Consider the following 11260-nt stretch of genomic DNA (forward strand, 5'->3'; position numbering starts at 1 on the left):
AGAGACCTACTGAGGGATTGTCCCTCAGGTGTAGAGATGCGGACTGATCGCTGCTGGTGGGGTGCCGTTGGAGGGGAGGCCATGATGTGAGGCCAGGCTTGGCGGCCGCAGCTCAGATCACCTTCTCATTTGTAAGCAGACAGAGATGATGATGGCTGCCCTCCTAACAGGGTGGCCTTTACTAAGTTGAGAAGCAGGGGTGGGTGGGGGGGGGGATGGGGTGGACAGGGAGAGAGAGAGAAGGGGAAGAAGCTAAAGAAGAAGAGAGCTGTCTATAAAAGATAGGGTAGAACCAATTGAAGAATAAAAACAAAACACCCCGAAATGCTATGGAAAAAAAGTGTCATTCGCACAGGAATTCCTCAACATTGTTAAACCCAGCAGGCATCCTTGTTTGCCTCCCTCCATCTTCCCCCGCCACCCATTTGGGCTCAATCTATGGCAGTCCATCCCTCTTTTTTCATTTTGAAGTCATCACAACTCTTTTTTTCCAAAGGGGTGTGGAGGTTGTGCTACAAATGCAGCTAATTCGGCGCTTGGGAGAAGGGCACACACCAGGCTACCTTGTGGCACGCTGTGCCGCAAAGGCATGTGATGTCATAAAAGATGTCTTTGTGAGCCTGAAACAGCGCTGTGGCGACAGACCACAGTGTGACAGGCCACTGGAGACTTCGACCGAGCATAAACCTTAAGAGGAAGATATCTGCACAGCTGTACAGTTCAGCTATGTGTCTATTTTGTAAAAACAAAAAAAAAACCTCCTTTCTTTGAAGAATGTTCCCAAGTGAAAGGAAATGGTATGATCATGAGGAATTTCTCATTAAGTGGGCAGCATTTGTGGGTACCTGAATGTGATTGTTTGAGTGTTTCCCCGTGCGAGTGTGTGTATGTGCACGGGAGTGTGTGTGTGTGTGGTTGTGTGTGTGTGTGTGTGTCTATGTGTGTGTCTCAAATGAATATGGAAATGGTTAAGAATGGAGTGTTTGTAATTGCCCGATACTGTGCTCAATACATTGCTCTGTGGCTTTCACTGAATCAGTGGAGAGCATGAATACTTTATCTCATATAATATGTCAGATTAGCGGTCTCAGTGAGCATGCCAAAGATTGCTCACCAAGATAGTGGATACAATGATTCAAAGTCTACAATCGCTCTATTGATTCTGTTGAGCTTCATATTTGCATTTGAGTAAAGGAAGACTCTTAAAGAAATGAAAAACGCATTGGATTTTTTAATGCCTTCCTTTCCCATGCTATAGAAGAATCAATACGCCGCTTCTCTTCTGTTGCTGTCTCCTTCCCTCTCTCTCTCTCTCACTCTCTCTCCTCACACTCTTTCTATCGTTACCTTTCTCTAGTCTTTCTATTCTTGTACCCTGTCTATCTCCCCCTCCACTTTTCTCTCCATCTTTTGCTTTTTCCTCTGTACCTTGCTCTCCTCTTTGTGATTTTTAAGGGCTTTCTTCTGTCCCACATCTGATACACAACCCATACAAATGGATACAACTATTTGACTCCTTTTTTATTTTTTACAAATAAAGTAAGTAAGGTTAATTAATTAAGCGAATCAAAGGATGAAATTCAAAATTACACAACATGGCATATGCAATACAACATACGACAAGTCTTAATTTTTTTTTCAGTTTAAAGGTTAAGATTCTAAATTGTTTGATGATAGGGAACTTTGAATTATTTTCTATGAGTGCATGATACAATAAAATATTCCATCTGTGATAGCAAATAGGCTGGATAATAACGAAGTGTGATAGATTGATTTAATTTAAAAGGGACATTGCAATGAAATTGCATTAGTGCATGCATTAGCTCTTCAATCAGCATATGTGTTTGCGTTATTTGATTTAGTTTAGTTTCATTTATTTTCTTTTACATGAGATGGGTGTAGGATCACTCTGCTCCTTGTAGTTCCTGTTACGTTTTAAATAGCAAGTGCACTGAGCAGTGACGCAATTATGAAATTGAATTGACAATTAAATGATATACAAAAAACTGTGTAAAGGGACACAGCCTCTCGGTTAATCTGTGACAATTCTGTGTTATTTCCATGTAACTCATCACCCCCAGATATGGGAATGTGGCCGCTTTAGATTTTCTTTGGTACACATATGTTGGTAGTTCTTCGAGAAAAAAGCTTTGCGGGAGCTTTTGAGAAAAACAAAACAAAACAAAGCCCTAAACAGTTAAGCAATGGGGAAAGAGGAGAAAGAAGAAACCAACAAAAGATAGCTTAAATCTTTTCATGTTCTTTTCGGCCTTTCTTTCATTTAATTTGGCCACAAGTCAATATTTTTCATGTGGACATGGATGTCTTTGTCACACTGTACAGCAACAACAACAAAAAAAAATCAAATAACGGCCGGCCCTGGCGTCAGCCCTTCCCTCTGGGTATGCAGAATGAGCGGATAGCTCTCTCCAAAAGCCTTTTTGTTGATTATTAATTAAGTTAAAGAAATCGGACCCTGATGGGTGAGTCGCCCCGTTGGCGAGGAATTATAGTTGGAGTGATGAATTCCTTCAGTAATGACTCATTTAGCTGAGACACAGAGATGAGTAAACGTCCTGTGGCCTCTCTAGAATGACTGACGCAGAGGGCAAGAACTTGCAGCACCACGTTTATGTTCTTAGAACATTCTAGAACGTGTGTCACACAGAAGCCTTTACAAACTGTAATGAAGACTGCAAGAAAGAAATATGCTTGATTAGGAATATTTCATATTATTTGATGCGATAATTTTATATGTACAGGGCAAGGGTTTGTGAATTTGCTGTTGCTGTGGAGATTTTAAAATCTAAGAGCGGGTTTGCCATGTGTTATTCTTTACAACAGAGCTTTTCATGAATTGCTTGTATTTCTGATATCTTTTCATTTAGATGATAACGAGGAATTATCAGAACACACCTACTAGATAAGAGTATATTTGACGTTAACAGTGTAAGGCTGTTAAAAAGGCAAGATTATATACATTCATTTTCGGCAAAAAATTAGCCTGAAAGCCTCAACATGTTTTCCTAAATGTCTAATTATGCCTGCTGATGTGAGGTCAGAGTTAAGAGGGTCTCTGAAGTAAAGCAGTCATGTTGTTGGCCATATAAGAGAGTAACCCACCCACCATTAGGGTGATTCTTATTCGACCTCCAGGAAACACACATACACAAGTGTTTACCACTCTCTACCACTCTCTACGACACACACACACACACACACACACACACACACACACACACACACACACACACACACACACACACACACACAGACACACACACACACACAGACACACACACACACACACACACACACACACACACACAAAGAGATAGGCACAGACAGGCAGACAGACCTACATCAGGTGTGAATAAGGTCTTTGCTTTGCAAACATGTTTGTCGTATTAGCGCATAATGGCAAGATGCAAGAAGAGGAAGTGGCTTCTTACAACCGTGATTAAACATATGTAACTAATCAAGCACATAGCTGCTATGGCACAAGCATGCAATTTGTTGGGTTCCATTTTGAAAGAAAAAGAAAAAAGAATGAAAAAGAAAGATAATAGAAAGAGAGACATATTTTATCATTTGAGAACAGCAAGCAATGAACACAGCTGAAGATTGTCAGTCATCATTCATGAATGATAGAGACACCCTTGATAAAAAAAAAAATCAATTTGTTTGAGCCTTAAACCTATTGAGAGCCATGCTATTTCTATCTCGAAGCTGAATAATTGTGTGGAATTTGCTAAAGGTTAAACCGGTCAGCTTGTTTAAATGCAGAGGTTATATATTACTTTAGCAATGCTAAATGAAGAGGTTCAGGCATTTGAAATTCAGGTGGAAATAAAGGGGGCTTGATAGCAGAGGAGAATCCTAATAGGGCCATCAAAGGCCTGATTTGTACTCAACTGGCAAGGTAGCTGTGAATTGTATGAAAATATTGGAAATCAATAGCGTCTATGGAATTTCATTAAGAGGCAGTATCCACAATTGATAGGCCCTCATAATTTGATGGATTACACAAAGAAAATTATTAGCTGGCTATAGAGAGTTGGGTAGAATGCGCAAAACTGGGTCTGGAGAATTGTTGAAGTAGGGCAATTTGTTCTGATAAAAAAAGAATATTGATTTTGGCTGTGGTTAAAAAAAAAAAGAATTAAAGGTTAAATCTTTGCAGAACGGTTGTGCAGAAACTGCGCTGAATGTCTTTGGATTATATATTAATTTATTCTATTTTTCCTTTCTTTTACCCACACCATCACCGCCCCCCACCTCCCACCCCTCTCCCCCTCTCCCCCTCTCCCCTTCCCTTACCCTTTCTCAGTCCCAGGTGAAGTGGTGGATGATGCAGACAGTGGAAACGAGAGCCGGAGCGGCAGTGAGGAGACCCATGTGTGTGAGAAGTGTTGTGCGGAATTCTTCAAATGGTCCGACTTCTGTGAGCACTTGAAAAGCTGCACTAAGAATCCCCTGGTGCTCATTGTGAATGAGAACGAGGCCACTCCAGACCCCTCCCAGGAGTACCCGGGGGAACCCTCACCTGTTCCCAGCTGCCCCAGTGACCCAGCAGACAGTGAGGACGCCGGGGAGGGCAGTAGTTCCCCAGCCGAGGGTGATGATGGGGCAGACATGATGCTGGAGAGGGAAGCTGCCCCGCTGGAAAAAGACGACGAACCCATGGAGGTAGAGATGTCCCCTGAGAGGCCTGTGGTGGACCCAGAGGACCTGGAGGCTTCACCCGAACCCGATGCCCCTCTACCTCAGATCGATGAAGCTGTCCAGCCTTCGGGGAACGAAAGCTACAGCATGACGAGCACAAACGTCACCCTAGAGACACTGCAGAGCACTCGCGTGGCTGTGGCCCAGTTCTCTCAGAGCTTCCGTGGGGGTACCTTGGCCGGAGGTGTCTCCACCATGGCCATCCCCATGATCCTGGACCAGCTGATGGCACTGCAACAGCAGCAGATCCACCAGCTCCAGCTTATTGAGCAGATCCGAAACCAGGTGGCAATGATGCACAGGCAGCCCTCCGCTCAGCCAGCCCTCAGCCACCATGCTCCTCATCACAGCACAGGCTCAGCCTCTCAAGGAGCATCCTCCTCCTCCTGCATCTCAGCAGGGCCCAGTCAGTTGCAGCTTCACAGCTTTATGACACCTCCGGTCCACCAGCTGCCAGTCAGGGTTCCTCCCACTTTGAATGGCCAGGGCCCTACATCGTTAACATCCGCTCTCGAGGGTCCCATCAGCCATGCCTCACAGGCAGGAGGCCAACTGGGCTCTGCTGGGCTGTCTAACAGCACATCCACCAACTCTTCATTCCCTCCATCCAGCAGCAATGTGGTGTCGTCTTTACTAGCCCCGAGCACAATGGCTAACACGAACAGCATCAGTAGCATCAGTGCTGGAACATTAGATGGCATTAGCAGCAGTATGACCCTACACAGGAATTCCACGAGTCCCTCTACCTTATCCCATAGCAGCCTCTTGAGTTCATCCTCCAATCTCTCAAATATGCCTCTGATGACTCACAGTTCCTCTAGTAGCGTCATATTCCCCAACCCACTTGCTAGCATCGCAGCCACAGCTAATGCACTCGACCCCCTCTCTGCTCTGATGAAGCATCGTAAGGGCAAGCCGCCTAATGTGTCTGTATTTGACACAAAGCCTAGCTCTGATGATCCCTTTTTCAAACATAAGTGCAGGTTCTGCGCCAAGGTGTTTGGCAGTGACAGCGCTCTTCAGATTCACCTGCGCTCGCACACTGGTGAGAGGCCATTCAAGTGCAACATATGTGGCAACCGCTTCTCTACAAAGGGTAACCTAAAGGTACACTTCCAGAGGCACAAAGAAAAATACCCCCACATTCAAATGAATCCCTATCCAGTTCCAGAGTACCTTGACAATGTGCCCACAAGCTCAGGCATCCCGTATGGCATGTCACTTCCTCCTGAGAAGCCAGTCACCACTTGGCTGGACAGCAAACCTGTCCTTCCCACAATACCAACCACAGTTGGCCTCCAGCTCCCACCAACCCTCCCCAGCATGATTGGAAGCTATAGTGATTCCCCAAGTCTTACACCTTTAAGCAGATCACCTCAAAGGCCATCTCCACCATCCAGTGAGTGTGCTTCTCTGTCTCCTAATCTGCTGAATCCTGAGGCCAGTATGTCTCATACCTCTGAGTCACCTGGGCCCATGGCCGCCGGGAACGATGCACCTCCTGTGCTGATACCTGAAGGAGTTCACCTACCACCCAACTGCACCACAAGGCCCGGGGAAACCACTAACACCAACAACACCTCCATGGCCCAGGTTGCTCTTTCGGCAACTGTCACCATGACCACAACCACCACTCAGAATACCAACCCCACAACTCCTCCCACTTCACATTCTTCCCATCCTATGATTTCTGACCAGTTCAAGGCCAAGTTCCCGTTTGGAGGTCTCCTGGACTCTATGCAAACCTCTGAAACCTCAAAGCTGCAGCAACTAGTGGAAAACATTGACAAAAAGATGACAGATCCCAACCAGTGCGTCATCTGCCACCGAGTACTCAGCTGCCAGAGTGCCCTGAAGATGCACTACCGCATACATACTGGAGAGAGACCCTTCAAATGCAAGATATGCGGTCGTGCATTCACCACCAAGGGTAATCTTAAAACACACTTTGGGGTTCACAGATCCAAGCCCCCACTTCGGGTTCAGCACTCTTGCCCCATCTGCCAGAAGAAGTTCACTAACGCTGTGGTGCTTCAGCAGCACATCCGAATGCACATGGGAGGACAGATTCCGAACACTCCCCTACCAGAGGGATTTCAGGACATGGACACTGATCTGTCGTTTGATGAGAGGAGCCTTGATGCTATGAGCACCTATGATGATGATCTCCTTGATGAAATGGAGCAGGCTATGGAAGACGAGGCAGATCTGAAAGATGGAGAAATCGATCCAACCAAACCCCTCATGTTCTCATCAGAGATGTCTCCAGGAAGCTCTCCTCCAACCTCTGTCATCTCCAGCATCGCCGCCTTGGAGAACCAGATGAGGATGATTGACTCCACTGCAAACATGACTCGTTGTTTTGGACAGAAACCCATGGAAAATGGGCTCCGCTTTGGGGGCGAGAGTGACCGCTTCAACGACTCCTCTTCGGCTGTTGGTGACCTCGAAAACCACAGTGTGGGGAGCCCAGGCCTGTCAGAGTCATCTGGCTCCATGCAAGCTCTCTCCCCAACTCACAGCCAATCTGAGAGTCACCGTTCCAAGTCCCCGGGCACAACAAACAACACCGGTGCTCCAGCAGAGGAGGGTCAGAGACGGGGACAGGGACAAGAGAGCACTGTTGCGACAGCCACAGTGAAGTCTGAAAAATCAGAAACACCTTCTCCTGCTGTGGCAATAGACAATGGAGCTCTGGACCTAACTGCCACCCAGCCTGGAGGGCATTTTATCAAAGAGGAAAATCAATTCAGCATGCTGTTCTTAGGCAGAGACAGAGGTAATTTAACATGTCTTAATAATTACTTTTTAACATTTGCATGACATGTGCAATGCCTTTTGTCTAAAAGCATTTCTGGCCCCTGGGAATGAGATCTGTGTCCTTGGCAGTGCTGGTGTCTTCTTTAGAACTGACGTGAAATAATAATCCAAACCACTGAATATGATCACTGTGTTGTGCTTGTGTTAGTTCATTAACATCTTAACCTCAATCGTGTTTTACAGGTTTTAGCGCTCCCGGCATGGTTACGGCATCCAACATGATCAAACTTGAGATGAACGGCCACAGCAGAGCGTCCTCATTAGGTGAAGGACCCCACCTGTCCATGGGGATCCAGGTACCCGCTGCTGCACCTCAGACTGTGATGAGCTCCAACCTCACACCCATGTTGGCTCCACCTCCACCACGTCGCACCCCCAAGCAGCACAACTGCCACAACTGTGGGAAGAATTTCTCATCAGCCAGTGCGCTGCAGATCCATGAGCGCACTCACACTGGAGAAAAGCCCTTTGTGTGCTCCATCTGTGGAAGGGCATTCACCACCAAGGGAAACTTAAAGGTACTTATTAACTGAAATTATTAGAAGACATTGCAGTAGCTTTATTGATATTGCTAAATGATGTGTTGTTGATAATAATAATAATAATAATAATAATAATAATAATAATAATAATATTAATAATAATAATATAAATTATTAAATTGATTATTGATACAAATATCAATAATACAAATCATTAGTGGACAATATACTTTATAATGCTACATTATTTATGATTTGTATTATTATTATTATTATTATTATTATTATTATTATTACATCAACATATGATTATACATATATGCACATGATTTGTTTTACTGTTTTACAGTTTAACTCCAGTTATAAAATTGATCAAATATAACGTTTACTACATTTATGTCAGTTGTATATAAGATTAAAGTATTAATTGATCCCCCCCCTTTGCTGCAGGTCCATATGGGCACCCATATGTGGAACAATGCCCCTGCCAGGAGAGGGCGTCGTCTCTCGGTTGAGAATCCCATGGCCCTGTTGGGTGGTGATGCCATGAAGTTCAGTGAAATGTTCCAGAAGGATCTGGCGGCACGGGCCATGAATGCGGATGCAGGGTTTTGGAACCAGTATGCGGCTGCCATCAGCAACGGCCTGGCCATGAAGAACAATGAGATCTCCGTCATCCAGAATGGAGGTATCCCCCAGCTGCCTGTCAGTTTAGGTGGTGGTGGTATCCCCTCACTGGGGGGGATGTCAAGGGGGATGTCAGGAGGCATGGACCGGGCACGTACCGGCAGTAGCCCCCCTATGACTGGGCTAGAGAAAGCCAGCCTAGAGTTGGGGGCTGGACGTCCCTTTTCAAGATTTATTGAGGACAATAAAGAGATTGGGATCAATTAATGAAAGACTTTTAGGCGGAGGAACACAAACAGAAAGACTGAGACTGTCTGAAAATGCGGAAAAGTAACTGTTAATCCAGTTTAATCCAGTTTGATTATGTACTATATTATGTACAGATGACTTTTTTCTGTTTGGTTTTTGGAACTATAGTATTCAGTATTGATTAGAGGTATTTACCTTTCTCCCATTCCTCCTAATTCACTCATATGAAGAAACTTTGTCTCTTGTTTGAGAATCTGTTGTCTTGCAAGATTTGCATGGTACTTATTTGGTTCCTATCAGTATGTTTGACTGCTTTTGAGGATTGTTTTCCAAAAAAGATAAAAAGATAATATTGATAATAATCTAAAGATTGATGATGATGATTATCATGATATGTTGACTCGGTTGATATGATCAAGCTTTGGAGGGGTGAACACTGAGATCTATTAGACTGACCTTTTTGTGCATAGACTGTCTGGACATCTGGTTGCAAACGATATTTGTTTTGAGACACAAGGGAGTGAAACAGGTGAGTTTGAAGTGACTGTTTTAGTGCTCGCCTAATACTTTTTTCTCATGAAGTAGAAACTTGAAAAAAAAATTGAACTATTTTAATCTTTACATCTAGTCTTTTGGCATTGTCTTATATTAATGTCCAGTGTCTTTAGTATTTATATTGACAAAAAAGCGGGTATAAGAAAATATATTTAATGCCCCCCTCCCCATCACCCCCATTTTATTGGTCCTGTTTTTTAAACTTCAGACTTCTATTATGGATATATCTTTCAATAAAGATAAAATGGCAGTTCATTTGACCAATAAACACACATTGTGAAGTTTTATTTGGATATCTAGCATGGATATGTATAATAGGCCAGGAACACAGAGAGGAAGCTGAGATATCTAAAGCTGCTAATTCCCACAAAACCTGCTTTTAACCTTTGTAAAAAGAAAAGAAGAAGAAAATGACTATCCTCAGATATTATTATGTATAAAAATAACTAGTATGCATATTTTGTAAGACATGATAAAAAAGGACATCTGAAATCGAGCATATTTGTCATGATCGTGAATGCACTTTTTAGCGGAAAAAAGGTTTTTGTCTGTACGATTCCATTAAGGTTTTTTGATTGAACTATCACTTGTTGTTTTTATTGTGTTCTGTGCAGAGTCACTCTGGACTTTGAGCCGTGAGCAGCGTTATGATGATACCTGTGCTCACCATCAGGCTCTGGGTCTCAGTCGCTCCATTAAATCCTATTCAAATAAAATGAGAGAACAGGATGTGTATACTGTATGTGTATGTGTATGTGTGTGTCCTGCCATGCTATTGCCCATGACAACCCTGGGAATCAACCATTGCTTTAGGAGGCGGTGAGATGACAACACATGGCGGAAAGGTGGTACTCTCTAGTAATAACGGAAACTAATTTCCGTTAGTATTTCGGGGCCAGTGCTTACTTCTTCCACTTTACAAAAGAGGCACAAATAACTCACTTTATGTGGGTCACATGTGAGCAGAATTCAGAGCATCAGTTCTTTGGACAGCAGCCTTAAATGAGTGAGCAGGGGCAAGGGAACTACAGAGGTGAGGACTTGTGCAAAGTCTTCACTGAATAACAAATATCTCTATAAGCTAACGTGTATATTTATGTATGTTTATCTGTTTCTGAGCCTATTTTGTTACATTACTGTAAAGTCCCCTTCAAGAGAAGAATAACAAATAAGAAAAATGGTAGAGCATATCTACTCTCCGGAGTCATTTCTCAGACTCTTTGGATTTTCATCTCTGTCTTTGCACTGGTCTGCTTTCTTTGCTGTCAATTTACAATTAAAGGACCAAGCTGTATTTTAGAAAAGCTTCACAGCATTCTTACTTAAAACATATTTTCCATTCAGAAATGTGCGTCTCTTGAGGAGATGTTCCCTGCAACATTAAGGGAATGTTTTCATTATTGTGTGATTGGCACAGCCTATTCTATTCTGTGGCTTGCATTACATTTGTATGTGGTCACAATTTTTATGCAGGTCACCATGATGGGTTGCGAGACTCCGCAAATCCCTAAAACCCTTAACAAACCCTTACATGGTGATCATATTTTAGAAAGGCCCCGTTGTTGGTAGTTTATTGTGTCATAGGGATTTGAGTTAAGTCCGAGGGCTAATGTTATTATCACACTTGGTTGTTGCCGTTTTGAAGTTTTTAGGGAGGAAAAAGTGTTTGCTTGCGAGGAAATCTGCGAAGAGCAGCTTATTTCTGAGGGCTTAATGGGACGGGTTTGTAAAGTTCACGGGTCCACTTGGCCTCTGGCCTTCTAATCTGGGCTGACTGTGCAACCAGTATAAGGCCTCAACTA

At 43.6% G+C, this 11260-nt stretch overlaps 1 protein-coding gene across 1 annotated transcript in view; it reads left to right on the forward strand.

Annotated features, from left to right (window-relative positions):
• Positions 1-8921, forward strand: part of LOC308380946 (sal-like protein 3) — a gene marked incomplete at both ends in the record, with an annotated part of 14078 nt that extends 5157 nt beyond the window's left edge. The window contains 3 exons of the mRNA XM_080858424.1: positions 4331-7504; positions 7729-8063; positions 8478-8921. Of these exons, the coding sequence (XP_080714550.1) occupies positions 4331-7504; positions 7729-8063; positions 8478-8921 (3953 nt within the window). The remainder of the gene's footprint in view (positions 1-4330; positions 7505-7728; positions 8064-8477) is intronic.
• Between the last annotated feature and the right edge of the window lie 2339 nt (positions 8922-11260).

This window comes from Sprattus sprattus (assembly GCF_963457725.1).
Source record: "Sprattus sprattus genome assembly, chromosome: 19".
NCBI lineage: Eukaryota > Metazoa > Chordata > Actinopteri > Clupeiformes > Clupeidae > Sprattus > Sprattus sprattus.